This window comes from Erithacus rubecula (assembly GCF_903797595.1).
Source record: "Erithacus rubecula genome assembly, chromosome: 9".
In the NCBI taxonomy this organism is placed as follows: Eukaryota; Metazoa; Chordata; class Aves; order Passeriformes; family Muscicapidae; genus Erithacus; species Erithacus rubecula.
This window is the reverse complement of record NC_136660.1, coordinates 27380124-27395043: the sequence shown is the minus strand read 5'-3', so window position 1 is coordinate 27395043 and position 14920 is coordinate 27380124. Positions and strand designations below refer to the sequence as shown.

General features: G+C 46.5%; 1 protein-coding gene across 4 annotated transcripts in view; it reads left to right on the top strand.

Moving 5' to 3' along the window:
* Positions 1 to 14920, top strand: part of AFAP1L2 (actin filament associated protein 1 like 2) — a 64167-nt gene that overhangs the window by 28396 nt on the left and 20851 nt on the right. For all 4 annotated transcript variants that reach the window (XM_079312485.1, XM_079312484.1, XM_079312483.1 and 1 more), the window contains exons 2-4: positions 10605 to 10733; positions 11250 to 11327; positions 14323 to 14414. In XM_079312485.1, the coding sequence (XP_079168611.1) occupies positions 10605 to 10733; positions 11250 to 11327; positions 14323 to 14414 (299 nt within the window). The remainder of the gene's footprint in view (positions 1 to 10604; positions 10734 to 11249; positions 11328 to 14322; positions 14415 to 14920) is intronic.

Sequence of the window (14920 nt, the reverse complement as noted above, 5' to 3'; positions counted from 1 at the left end):
CTCTGGTGAGGGTAGGCATCTCTCTATGCCTGTGAGTATTAGAAAACTGTCTGGAGGGCAGTTCCTGCCTGCAGGATGCTCCTCATGTCCTGGCTGAATTGCTTCCAGCACTGCAGGCAGAGTGGTGGAGTAGCCAGGCTGCACTCAGCACTGAGTAAACAGAGTTCCTTCGAGTTATTACTCTCATTAAAGGCTGTGAATTCACTAGTGCCGAGGCTGAGCTATATTCCATTCATTTTCTGGCTGGGAAGCACAGCAGTGTGGTTTGGAGTGAGGGTGGTGTGGCCTGCCCCAGCTGCAGGGAGCCAGGCATGAGCTGCTCATCCCAAACCACTGCTCCTCAAATGATCCTTGGGTACCAAGGGTGCCATGAGTGTTTATTAGCATGTAATGCTGAGAAAGGAGAAATGCCAGCCTGGGCAGGGCAGGTTATAGCCAAGCTGCAGGGCTGACTCCACAGTGTGTTAAGAGGGATGGATAAAGGAGTCAAAAGTGCATTTAGAAAAGCTCCAAGGAAGCTGAATTTGCTGGAAAGACTTGAACTTGTTCGTCAGCAGTTTCTTGTCAAAAATTTTCTGCTGAGATGGTAAATGAAAATAATGATCTAACTTTAAAATCTGTGATAGGATTAGTGATACCTTTGGCATATTTATGTAATGGGTTTCAGAGGTTTAATTGAGAGAATTGTTCCCAGTCTGGATAACTGGCTCTCATCCATGTAAACAAAGGGCAAGACAGACAAAGTAAAATCTTTTTTTATCCTGTAAATGGTTGTTTTGCTGGTTTAAGAGCTGTCTTCCATTTCCCATGCCTCACAGTCAGGATAGAAAGGGAGAAGTTTTCCAATTTACATGGAAAAAAAAAAAAAAAAGAAATGCAGGTCTTTGTCCTAGTTTTTCCACTGCATCAGCCCCCCTGGGCTCCTGCCAGGCTCTGCTGGGCAGGGTGGCAGAGGTGCCATGGGGTGGTTTTGTCCTGAGCCTCCTCTTCCCCAGGACATCTCTGTGAGCCTGACTTGCTGCTGCTCAGAGACGAGCTCAAGCTCGGGGTGCAGGTGGTAAATCAAGGTTTATTGCTCAGTCTTGGCAGAATTTTGGCTGCTTACCTCTACCTTACCTTATAAGAGGTTCCCCCATGCAGTAAAGCATCCATGGGCAGTGGGGCAGTCAAAGCAGGAGCCCTCCATCTGGCCACTGCAGGAGTTGTTCATCTCAGCAGGTGAATGTCTGTGGCTTCTCTAATTCATGCTCCATGGGTCTCACCACACCATGTGGGGCCTGGATCTGTAGGGAAACAAGTGGAGCTCGTGTGTCTCCTCCTGCCACTTGTGGTGTACAGCCCCTGGTCTCCAAATAATGCCACCTGTGCTTTAGCAGGACACTTTTCTGTCATGTGAATGGGCCTGTGTTGGAAGATTAATGTGTGTGCAGCCATTGCATAAACTGGGAGAGCTCTCTCCTCTCCTCTCCTCTCCTCTCCTCTCCTCTCCTCTCCTCTCCTCTCCTCTCCTCTCCTCTCCTCTCCTCTCCTCTCCTCTCCTCTCCTCTCCTCTCCTCTCCTCTCCTCTCCTCTCCTCTCCTCTCCTCTCCTCTCCTCTCCTCTCCTCTCCTCTCCTCTCCTCTCCTCTCCTCTCCTCTCCTCTCCTCTCCTCTCCTCTCCTCTCCTCTCCTCTCCTCTCCTCTCCTCTCCTCTCCTCTCCTCTCCTCCTCTCCTCTCCTCTCCTCTCCCTCTCCTCTCCTCTCCTCTCCTCTCCTCTCCTCTCCTCTCCTCTCCTCTCCTCCCTTGTTTTTCCCAAGGCCACCAATACTTGTTTTTATGAGCATTGGGCTCAGAACCTCCACAAAGAAAATGTATTTGGGAGTTTCCTGGCAACAGGAATTAATAGCACAGATGATATATGGCACCAAAGACTTGAATCCCATTTGAAAACCTGTTGAGTGATGAAAGTGATGTGTGGGGTGTGAAGCAGGGCAGAGCCTCTCTTTCTCTGGGCATCACTGCAGCACGAGGACAAGTCTGGTGTTTCCTAACAGGGCACACGTGTCTTGCAGCAGCTCATGTGGTCCCCAGCTGCCTTGGTAATCCATAGCTGCCTTAGTGAAATAGCATTTTGGAGGTGTGGGAGAGGAATGAAGGTGGCATCTCTTGAGTCCAAGAGTGAGGAATGGCTCAGGTCACCTGGCAGGTGCCTGTCCCTGACATGGGGAGAGGGGTGGCTGGGAGCTGTGGCCTCCTTTGGTGGCAGCTGCTGCATCCCTGGTGGGAGGCACTCACTGAGCACTAGTGACTCATGGCAGCAGGGGGTTTGTGATTTGACCTCTTTGCAGTATTGCTAAAGTTTTCTTAGTCCTAATTTGAAGTGTAGTGAACACTGGCTTGCTTTGAATCTTGCTAGGAGGGAGTGTGAACTGTGGTCCTTACTGATGTCTATAGATGGGGGAATTTTGCAGGGAGGAGGATTTTTTCAGGAGGGAGCATTGGTATTGGGGATTTTAGCACTTTTCTCTGCTGATGATTAAACACCAGATTTCCAGAGGAAAAAATCTCAGATTTGCTGCATCAACACTATTCAGTGACTCAGCTGCATGATCCTCCTTCTTGGTGTTTAGGCTTCCAGATTATCTTGAGGAGGATGGATGAGGACTGCATGCAGGACAAGGGATTGAGCAAGATTATTAAGAGTTCTAGCAATCAATAATGATGTTGCTGTAGGCTCTGCCAGCCTACCCTGATACACTCAGGATAATTAAAAAACCTGTTCTGCCCCTGCACTAATGCAATAGCCTGGTGTGGTCATTCTGCTTTTCAGCTGTAGGCATAGGGGCCAGCCCTGACTCTTGGGGTTCAAAACACCCTTTCTGCAGAGGAAACAGCAAGGAAAGACTGGGGACTCCAGGGCTCTGTGTCTGTCTTTCTCTCTGACCCCAGAGCTCTTGCTTTTGCTTTCTCAAACATAATTGCTTTCCCCTTCTGCTGTGTTCCTATTGTTCATTGGAGAAATGATGCCATTAAATCAACAGAGAATGGTGGGAAAATGCTTTGATATGAGGCCTTAGGAGGGCGTGTGCATGTGTGTGTGTGTGCTTGTCCTCTCTCAGAAAAAACAGCACAACCCTATGTGTATCTGGCAGCTTCCTTTAATTTGTGTCTTGCCTGCAAGAGAGAAATCCATCTCAAGATATATTTGGCAGTTAACCTCCTTGATTTGTATTGAAGTGGCACAAACTGTGGGTGTTGTTCCAGGGCTGTCATTCACCATCGTTGTTAATCTCTCCAGGACCTTGCATTTTCTCAGTCTCTGTTTTGGGAATGAGGTGTCCCAGGCTTCCTTTTTCCATGGGAAAGAGGGGTTCCCGTGGTTGTGGGCTCAGCAGGCATTAGGGACTGTTTTTGATATTTACCTTAAAAACTGTGTTGCCTGATTTGGTCCAACTTTTATTAGTTGACATCTTAATTTAGACTGTTCATTACTTACCCTCTTGACTATGCACTGATGTTTCTTTAGTTGCTTCCTTTGTGTTTTCCTAGCTGGGTTCTGTCCCAGCTGGAGTTACTGTGACCTGGTGCCCTGCACAGTGAGGATGTGGCACTCCTCTCATCCACCCCAGGTCCCAGCCCAGCTTTCCATGGCACTCTGGGATGTGTTCCCATCTGCTGAGGCTGGGAGCATCCCTGAGCACAGACCTGCAGCCTGTAGCCTGGCACAGCTTTGGGGATCTTGTGAGTTGGATGTGCAGTCTGTTAATGTGACCTGCTCCAAAGGAAGGAGTGCCAGCATCTCTCAGATGCCATCCCACAAATTTGCTCCAGTGACTCACCAGTTGCTCTGTCATGGGAAGGCTGAGACCCTTTGCAAAGAAACACATCACTGTGTTGCCTGTGGAGTGTCACACATAAACCCTCCATTGCATGCCAGAGGATCTTTAAGGCCCCTTCCAACCCAAATTTTTCTATGATAAATAGAACAATATGGCACTAAAATGCAAGAGTGCTCAGTAAAATCTCCTTGTGGCACGGTAATTTTCATGTTTTGCTTCTTTTTTTCTCTTCCTTCTTTCTTTTTTTTGTTCTTAATTTTTCTTGGATGCTGTTTCCCACCTTCCAGTGGAGGGAAGAGGAGTCTGTTGTTTGCTCAGCTAACTGAAAAAAAGCTTTGTGTGCATTTTCTGCTGCTGTTTTGTTAAAGTTCAGAGTTCCTGGGTTAGAGCTGCCACTTCTCAATACGAGTCTTGTTGGAACTTCCAGAGCAGCCCACGCAGGGCTGCCTGGGTTCATCTGTGCAGTTCACAGCCCACAGCCAGCCAAACACATTGTTTGCCTCTGCCCTTCCATGAATCATACTCTGCAACAAAGACCAGCCTAGTGCTCCCAACCAGAGTGTGAATCCAAGCAGTGCTGGATTTTAGGTACATTAATAGAACAGTCTGGGTGGAGGGTTTTTATTTCTTTCTTCCCTGTGAGCACTCATTGTGTCTGAAAACCAGACAGCTTTGTGACAGTGGTCGTAACTGTCTGACACTTGTCTGGCTTATTAGGAAAACTCTGATAGGAGTTCTTCAGTTTTACAGTTTTCTTATTCTGAGGGATTTTAGCTTGTCTCAGGATTATGAATTTCGCCTTTTGTTTTGTTTAATTTAGCAGCGATTCTCCAATGAGAAAGTTCATTGTTTGCCAAAAGCTTAGAGGAGGTTTTTGTGGATTTTCCTTTGACAAACACAGCACTTCTCATTTTGCTGTGGGGAGATTTCTTTTTTCTACAATTATTTATATATTCATAATTGTTTTTCTGTGGGTAAAAAAAAAAAAAAAAAAAAAAAAAAAAACAACTTTTCAACTGGGCAATGGTGGGCTGGGCTTTTTATTCTCTTCCCCTGAAAAGCAAGAAGATGGGAGGCTGGCCAGTCATTACAGGTGCAAGTATGAAAAGTAAATCATTGTTTCTGATGGTCAAAACCAAGATGGTAAACCTGGTCTCACTCAGTCTGGGTGCCTTAGTCTGCACTCACCTGATTTATTCTGCTTATCACCCTGGGTGAATGCTGGTGGGGTTTCAGTGTGATGGGGATGCTTTTCAGAGGAGCAGCTTCCTAGGATTCAGCAGAGATGTTGCTGCTTCTCAGTGTGTTTGGGTGAACCATCTGCCACCTGTCCCTCCCTGCCCTGCATTGCCAAAGCCAGCAGCATCTGGAGCAGGGCAGAGGAGCTGCCTCCACTGCAGAGGAGCCAAAGCATTGCTGTTCCCTTTTCTTTGCTGCTCCTCTGCAGGCAGCAGGGTGGGTTTGTCAGAGGAGGGATCTGCTTGGCTGTGTTGGAAGGTGTCCCGGTGCAGGGGTCATCCAGCTGTTACAGCTGTCACCATCCACACATCTGCCTTTCCTCACAGCTGGGGAGAATGGCCTTCTCTCTAACCCTGGGTGACTTTTCCCTCTTGCAAAGCCCAACTGTTACTGTAAGACTCCAAATTAGCCAAGGAGGCCTGGGCTGGGTCCTGCTGCTCTTCTGACAGCACTTGCTATTCAGCAGCCTGAATGCTGCCTCTGTGCCTGCCTGTCCTCTCTGCACGCTCCTCAGCTGCCCTATTCATTCCATGCAGCAAACAAAAAAAGAAAGCAGAGCTAGAAAGGAACTGCCTTCTGCCAAAGCAGCCCCTGGGGAATCCCAGTGCTGCCAGCCAGGGCTGGGCAGTGGGAAATGGGGGCTGAAAGGCTGCCATGGGGTGTAGTGCATGGAGGAGGCAGGCTGGGTGTGGGCAGGTGCTCAAGATTCTCCTCAGGAACCCCTCTGCTCCTGGGGGCTGGCTCTTGCATGACTCACAATGCTGTCACCAGTTCTGCTGTCTCTGGAGTTTCCAAGATTTTTGAATCAAGAAGCTTGGCATGGCACAGGCTGCAGGTATTTGTTTGGTGCCTGAATGGAGCTGTATGTCAGCAGCTAAACCCAGCTCCTTCTGGGAAGGAAGGGTGATGCCCAAAGTACCAAACCCAGGCTCTGCTTTGGGCAGGAGGGTGGAATATTTCTCAGCACTTTGGATGAGGGTTTGGAAACAAAATCTCCAGGCTGGGATGTGGGAAATCGGGCTTGTATTCCTGATCTGCTGAAGAATATGGCTATATCCTTGAACAAATCACTTAATCTCCCAATGCCTTAGTTTCCTGTTAGCAAATGATACTCCTTATCTTTCACCTCTCATCTCAGCAGAGGAAAGAGTTTGTCTTCTAGTATATATCTCATTACAGTTCTTTGTCCGGTGGCTGGGGCCCCTCTACCTTGATAAAATGAGTAATTGAATTTAGATTAAATGGTCTAATACAATCCTGCCCAGTGGTTACTGAAACACTTGAATGAAAGTTCATTCAGAGCCTGTCTTCCCATTTCCTCATAAGGCCAAGACATGAAGTAATTAGATGTAGACATAGGTTGTTATTGTAGCACAGTGACAGAGATCAGTGGTTATTGGTAGGAATGGCTTTTATAATCTAGTTTAATGGTCATTTACCTTTCAGTGACCTTGGTGTCAGGCAAAATTGCAAGGAATGTGCTTCCTCAATGAAGGCTTTGCAAACTGTTTCATTTTTGGCTCTAGCTTCACATGAGCTAGGATAGACACTGCTGCAATGCAAGAGACTTTCATTCTGCAAAGAAAGGCACAGGCTCCTGCCAAAAGAAGCCCTTTTCAGTGCTGTCCTGCTGCCACTGGATTGCTGTTGGAGATCAGTTGTGTTTAAAGCATCTCTTTGCTTATTGATGCGACCAGAGCTGCAGCCTTCAAACTGAGAGAGCCTGTGCTGGTCAGGCAGCCCAGGAGTTTCTCTGAAATGGTTGCACTGTCTTGGAGTAAAAGAAGGGAGAACATACCTCATTGTCCAGTTAAGTGCATGCAAGAAGAAGGAGCTGGTAATTCTGACTGTAATCCCCACCATGAAAGTCCTTATTACATCAGTAAAGCTGTGATATTTCTATATATTTCAAAGTACCATCCTTTCAGTGATGATCATCCACTCACTGAAGATGCAAATCACTCAAGTTTCCCATTGGCTGTGATGCTCCTATACCTCTCTCCATCATGTTTTGAGAAATTCCTACAGGTTTTATCCAGTTACTGATGTGTTACTATGGAGAAGAACATGGCATGAGCTGTGCTGTGATTTCCACTGGTACCCCAGGTCTGTGGTCATGCTTTGTAAGGAACTGGAGTAGGTCACATTGGTGCTTGAGGGGACTGGATTCAGTGCAGGTATTCAGTGACCTTGGCCAAGCCTCTTAATTTTTCTGACAGTCTAAACCTTAGAGTTAATCCCTTTTTTTTTGTGAAGGGGGCTGAATTTTTGTAAGATCTTCGAAGCTCTTTGTTTGAGACAGTGCCAGAAACATTACTTGAGTCACAAAGAAGTGCTATGAGAGTTGACAAGAGCAATATAGCAGTGGAAAAAAGTTTCAGAAAAGCATCTGAGAATTTCTCTGCCTTATGCAGATTTAGGTTTCTGTCTATCTCTGATCACTCATCCTGCTGCTTACAGCCATACAATTTTGCAAATACTTTCCTTGCATCTGTAAGTATTGCCCTGCAGAACAGGAATCATCTCTTTATGTGCTCTCATTTCTGAACTGCTGAGATAAGGAGAACAAAACCATGGACCTTGGAGGGAGAATCATTTGCTTCAGGCTGCTTTGAAAAGCCACCAACCTGGTTTTACCAGGAGTGTGTTCCATACATCACCAGCACAGCATGGTAGGTCTTTAGCTGAGATCAAGCAGTGACTTCCAGCACTCAGAATCCTGAGATGGCCTAATATACAAGGGCTCTCAATTGTTTTTAGTCCTATTAACCTAAATAGGTTAATATCACTGCTCTGATAGTGGCTTGCACAGAAGATCTTACAGATCCTCATTGTATTAATTCATTTTACTTCCCACACTCATCAGTCTCTGATAAGTATCAGCTTGTTCTCCCTCTGATGGGAGAGAATGAATGGTCAGTGGAGGTTGTTGGTTTTTTGGGTTTTTTTTTGCAGGTATCAGATTTGGATTGGGAATGTCCAGCTGAGATGAGAGAGACACCTGCATAGAAGCAGATGGCTTATATACTTATGGCTTCTTGCTGAATAAGAGCAAAATTAATCTCTCTTGAGTCCCTGAAGTCTGAATCCATTGAGGTCTGACAGAGTCTTTCCACTGACCTCTGTGGCCCCAGAATCACATCCTAAATGAGCTGCTTTGAGTCACTGGAAGCCTGAGTTCAGTTTTGGTGGGCTGGAAAATGTAACCTACTGTATGGGCTGTGCTATTCATTAGTGCTCAGCCCTGTGTGTGTGCTAGCTGTAGAGGCCTGGGAGAAGAATAAAGTCATTTTCTGCAGTCTGGGGGTGGAGGAGGGAATGGGAATTATACCCCTGTCCCTGCAGACCCACTGTCATGACATCCATGTGGGCAGCTGTTGGGAGCTGTCCTGCTTCTGCAGCTTCAGATTCAGCTTAGGTGCTGTATTTTCTGATATCATCCCTGACAGGAATGTCCTGTTCAGCTGGCCTGACCAGCAGGACCTCACCTCAGTTTGAATTTTATGAAGTGGGCCACTGAAGCAGATGAGCATAGCAAAGTTATGGTTTACCCTGGGGGGGTTCCTTAAACTTGGAAGAAGCAGGGTCCCTGAAGCTTTAGAGAACTCAATTGTGGGTAGGTTTGACACCATTTCTTATTGGCATCCAGTACTATTATCTGCAAATGCTGCCTATTTCCTTATAGCTTATGGGGGAAAAAAAGCTGCTGTTTCTTGTTTTCTCTGGGCAAAACAGAAGCTAGCAAAGACATTTGAGTTAACAGAGCATGATGCAGGTGTTTTCCATTCCCTACTGGTCCTAAATCAGACCAGAAGAGAATTAATCTGGTGTAGAGGGTATAGAATGAAACGTGAATAGCTACAAGTTGGTTGATTCCTCTGGAGCTGTTATTGATTGATCTGAAGTCATTAGGCTGTTTTACAGTCAGATCTGGTGAAGATTAATTCCATTTGAGAGCAGTAGCAAGTTTTTTTCAATTAATGGCTAGCAACATAAACCTTTACAGTGTAATTTATTTATCAATCTTCTAACATGTATTTACCCCAGGAATGTTGCCTGGTGGCTAAAGACAGATGAATAGCAAGGTGATGGCTTTATCCTGCCTTTAAAAACGTCTTTGTGACCTTAATGTGGTAGCTCTTTAACTGGAGCTGCTCAGATTTGTATTATGAATCCAGAATGTCAACACTTTTCTAGTTCATGGGTGTGAGCTGCAACTCACAGGGGTTCCATGGGATCCCCCAGGGTGGGAATGCTGCAGGGAAAGGAAAGGAGCATTGCTCCACTCAAGTCATCCCTGGTGGAGCCTGAGGTGTCACTGCCTGCTTGCAGGGGGGTGGAGGCAAACCCAGGCTGCACTGCCCATCCCCTCTGCAGATCCTCAGCCCCAGGGAGTGATGGAGAGGGGAGCAATGGAGAGGGAGCAGGGGACCCTGCAAGGGCAGGCCAGTCCCAGCTGGGTTTGGCACGTTCTCCCCACACACTGCTGTTCTTGCATGGCACTTCCTCTCTCCACATAATACTCTGTCATTTCCTCCTGCTGCTAATTAGCCCTCGATAAACTCTGGTGTGAACAAAAGCAAGTCATTAAGAGTCTGCTGCTCCAGTGTGAGCCCTGTCAGAGCAGTGATTTGTTGGTGGCAGGGCTGTGCAGCTCCTCCTGGGCAGGAAAACAAACCCATGAGCCTGGCTCAGCCCCTGGTGCTGGCCAGTGGCGTGTCCCAGGGCTTGATTTAGGATGCAGGAATGTCTTGGGTGCAGCAGGGTTTCCTGAGGTGCTGGGAGATGCTGCTGAGTCTTGTGCCTTCAGTTGCACAGGATACAATGGTCTCTGTGGTCACTGCCCAAGCACAGTGGCTTGAGAAGTTACTGAATTGTGATTTATGTGTGTGAGGAGGTGAGGATTTTTTTTCCTTTTCTTTTTGGAATACACATATAAACATTGTCAAATTAATACAGACAGAGAATTAATGGTAGAATGAATTGTAAAATTGTTGAGTGGTTTGTGCTGGAGGGGACCTTAGAGATCATCTAGTTCCAACTTCCTTCCCATGGGCAAGGACAGCTCCCACTAGTCCAGATTGCCAGGGCCCCATCTCTCCCAAATAAAGAGGAGGCTTGAAAGAGACAGCAAAAAGCAGGAGTTGTGGTAGGTCCCAAGCCAAATGAGCTTTGAATGATGTTTGCCAGGACTTAAGGTGCGTGTATCAAGACCTTGCAAGATGCTTTCATGTAGTTTCAGCCCTCATGCTCAAAATCTCCTCAGGTTGTCTTTGCTTGAGCAAGAAATCCCAATGGAAGAAGAAGAATAGGTATTTACATGAGATTTCACGGATGTGTGAATGGACTAAGGGAAGTTGGAGAATTTTTTATTTGAGACCCACTTTCTGTCCAAAGCTAGAGGCAGGGTTCAAGCTGGAAAATTAAATACAAACTATTCCTGGGCAGAAAAAGCAAAGAATTTTGGAAAGTGTGCAATTAACATCTGTCCTCTTTTGACACACCACCCAGCTGCTCTGCCAACATTTCTCTGTGTTTCTTTTGTAGCTCTTGAGCAGCTGCTCACAGAACTTGAAGATTTTCTGAGGATACTGGACAAAGAGAACTTGAGCAGCACTGCTGTGGTGAAGAAGAGCTTCCTCTCTGACCTTCTGAAAGTCTACACCAAATCCAGTGGTACAGATGAGGAAAACCAAGGATGGGGTGGTGGGCTGTCATGGGAATTGCTGCAGGGTCTTGGAGAAACATTTTCCTGGCAGCTGGTGGGAAGAGGAGACATGAAAATTAGAAGGACAAAATGAAATTGAGTTTATTTTTGCAGTGACCTCTAATTGTTTATGTAAAATTACTATAGTTATGTGTGCAGCTTTACAAGCAAAGGATTCCCAAGATTCCTGATCCTTTCTGTTTTCCTTATTAAACCTTAAGTTTATTTAATCCACTTGGTAAGATACACAGGATGTACTGTTTGGCCAAGTTAATGTTTAAGTAGAAATTTTAACTTACGGAATTTCCTGACCATAAAGCACTTAATTTTTCTGCTTTTTATTATTGCTTGGGATTTTTCCTGCACATTGCCTCAACCAAAGAGCTCTCTCCAAATGTACTCAGCAGAGACACTTTTTACATCTGCCTTTGTGGAAAAACTTAGCAGCATATGGGTAAAGAGTTCACTTTTCCCTTTGTTTGCAGGTGGTGATGAGGAGTATATTTATATGAACAAAGTGACAGTCCATAAACAGCAGGGTGACCAAGAGAAACAAGACCAAGGTAGGGAGCTGAAGATTAATGGTTTCATCGTGTCTCTTGGGATGATGAAGGCACACAAGGTTAGAGCCTTGCTCTGGCAGCTCTGAGGGCTGAAGCAGCTGCTGGTTGTGGAAGGGCCATTTTCATAACATTCCCTTGGAAATAGTAGTCCTTGCCAACACTGTGAGGTTATTCCTGGAAGTAGCACTTTGGAGGTCTTTATTTTGGGATAAAAATGTTGCCTTCTAAGGCTTGAAGCTCCAGTGCCTGAAATATTCAAGGAAGCCTTCATGCTTTCTTTGGCCACAAAGCAAATCACTGTTTGCATCTTTGGGACCTTGAAAGTGCATTTCTTGTTTGCTGTGTTGCTCTGCTGTGGCCCAGAGGGTCTGTGTTGTCACAGCCTTGCAGGGTGAGTTTGCAGGGCTCAGCCCTCACCATCTGCACAGGCAGAGCACCTTCATCTCCCAGGGATGGGAGAGTTCTGCAGAGTAAACTCTGAGAAATCAAACCTAGATAAAATATTCATGTCCAATTTAGTTTTACCCAGGTTTTGAATTTGTAACAAGGCAAAAACATAATTTCTAAAAATGTTCTTCCTCTTTGAAGCTCACCGTGAAGGAGGTTGCTGATAATTGCAGAGTATTAGTGACACTTTTTTTAAATGCACACCTAGTCAGGGGCTGATCCTACCCCAGAGTTTACAGTGCAAAGGGATGAGACAGGGACTCATCAGTGCAGCCAGCTACTGATTGGGTTGGTCCTGCAATCATTGGGATTGTTCCACTTCCACAGTATTTGTTTAGGTTTTATTTCTTTGTAGGTTTTTTTTGTTTGTTTGTTTTTTGGGTTGTTTTTTTTTTTTTTTTTTTTTTTTTTTTTTTGTTTATTTGGTTTGTTTGGTTCTTTAAACCACCTGCAGCCAAACTTGGGCTAACTTCAAATGCCTCTCAAGACAGGATGTCCTCCCAGATGACACGTGCAGCCCCAGTGTGACCTCCAGACAGGGCTCTCTGGGTGATGCTGTAATGCTCTATTGTAGGATCACACAGCTCCCAGCAGCTGAGCAGCAGCAGCAACATCTCCTTGTATAAGTTCTCATTTGGGTGGATAAAGCAAAGCTTGCACTGATCCACCATGCTCAAACACAGGGAAAATTTCAGACAATTTATTTTTAGAGGTGGCTCTTTTATTTCAGACTTTTCCCTATCAAGTCCATGACCCTGCCCACTCAGTCACTCCCTGTGGGACCTGGCACTTCTCTCTTTCTGTTTTCAACAACTTCCCTGTTCCAAGTAAAACTTCTGAGTTATTTGGAAATGCTGAAGTTGGTGAGATATGTGTGAGATCTTAGCCACAGCTGCAGCTGAGTGGAGCCCTGCCCCTGCCCCTGGGGATGGATGGAGAGGTACCTGCAGCTTCAGGTTTAGCACATGGAGGGCCCCAAGTGCCCACTGGTGTGATATTGATCTTCCAGTGATTATTAATCTCCCTCTATTCTTTATCTACTGCAGTTCCATGCCTGTCATGGGACTGGGGGCCACACTGCTGTGGCTGAGCTGACAGGACCTCTGGTGCTCTGCAGAGCTTTTCCCCACAGCAGCTGTGCTCAAGCATGCTCCACCAGCACAGGGTGAAATGCTTCCCAAAGTCCATCAACTCCAAAAGTCACCCCTCCAAACTTTAAAATATGCAATTTCTGCACAAAAATGTATTTCCCTGCTCCTTGTATCTACTTGCAATTTCAGTGGTAAGGATTTAAGCAGAGCAGACACTGCTTTTGAGATGCCTTCCTGTGGCCCAGTAATTGAATTCCCAGCTCTAGGTGATGAAGGCACCATCATTTACTGGATCTCATTTGCCTGAGAGATGCAGTCTCTGCCCTGCAGGTCCATGGGGCTCATCAGTGAGCCAAATTCCATCTCCTTCTGCAAGTCACAGGAGTCTGGGAGGTGGGACTGATGTGAAGGGCTCCTGGTGTGGCCACTGCAATCCTCTTAGCCCAAATGCCAGGTGGCATTCACTTCTACAAAGAACAGAGGGCACAAGTAAGTAATAGTTAGATGGGGTTTTTAGCAGGATTTTTTGTGTTTATTCTTTTTTTTTTTTTTTTTCCTTCTTTTAAATCCTCTTCAAACTTCAGGTTTTAGAGAGGCATCTTTATCAAAGGACATTTGCAAAATATTAATGCTTGTCTGGAGAAAAATATTCCTCCCCTCCCACCCCAGTAAGGAAGCAGTCTGTGATTTGTGGTGCTGGTGTGTGTAGCTGGAGAAGGAAGGGATATATCCATCATTGCACTGTCTCAGAGGTCATGGGATTTGGGCACTCATTGAGGCCACCCAGGAGTTCTGTGATAGGAGAAGAGGGACTGAACACAAGTTTTGTGAGCCTGCAATGTACCCTCCAGATTCTAAATCACTGCATTCAGCTGCTTGGAAAATCTGACTTTGCAGAGGCAGACACAGATCACCTGGGGCGCTTCTGCTGCCATGTGCCCATACTCATGTTTGGCCTGGGCTGCTTCTAGAGCAGTGGTTACACTGCTGGTCAGGGCTGCCTTTGATAAGCCACTGTGCACTCAGCTAAGCAGTTTTCCCTGGGAGCAGGGTGGTGCTAGATCCATTTTTGGGAAAGGAGCAGAGGAGCAGACAGTCACTGACCTGTCTGCTCACAGCAGCAGGGATCAGAGCTAGCAAGGACTGAACTGCCATGGGTTTCCAGACACTGTGAACTGTCTACCCATGCTGCTTCTCAAGACCCTTTAAAGTCTTCCCCTTCACAGTTTTCCCTCCAGAAGGAAAGACATGCCCTAAAACCAGAGGTCAGCTTTTCTGCTGGGTCTCCCAGTGCCACATTCCTGGCTATGGCCTGAAATGACATGGTGGCCCTGCAGCCCTGCCTGTAATTGTCACTCTGCTCCCCACTGAAATAGCATCCTGCTGCTCCAGCACAGCCCAGGGTAGCAAGTGCTCTGCTGGGAGATGTCATCTGTGTAATTGTGTCTGCCTTGCAGTGCTGGATCAGAAGGACTCCCTGACCAATGGAGACTCAGGACTGCATTTGTCACCTCCTCAGAAGAGCCTGCCAGACCTCCCCCCTCCAAAGGTGAGTTTTTCACACCCTTTGCTTTTCACTGCCTCAGCCTGGGGCTCTGAACCCCTTGGGGCTTCACTTTTGTCATGTCCTGTGCAGCTTGGCTGGGTGGAAAGATCTCTACCTGTGTATGTTACTGAGGCAAAGAGTCCTGATGGGCTTTATTTTAAAAACCATAGCAAAACATTGAACTAGGGATTTCCAGCTTAGTGTTTCATATTTGTGTGTTTCATATTTGCTAAGACTGTGGGTCAGAGTGTGGTTGGTGCAGCTGGATGGTGGCTGACACCCAGGAACCCCTGTGGCTCCCAAAGCTTTCCACAGGTGGGGCAGGCAGCTGTGGGAGCTCACCCTCAGTGTGCAAACTGGGCTGTGCTCCCTGCCAGGGAGACCCACACCCACTGCATGGCACCCCAGGCTCAAGGAGGGAGAAGTGAGGTTTTCAGAGAAACAGAGGTGGTGATGGCTCTCAGCTGTTAATTTGGAAATCTCTCCTGAGATTTCAGCTGTGCCTGGGC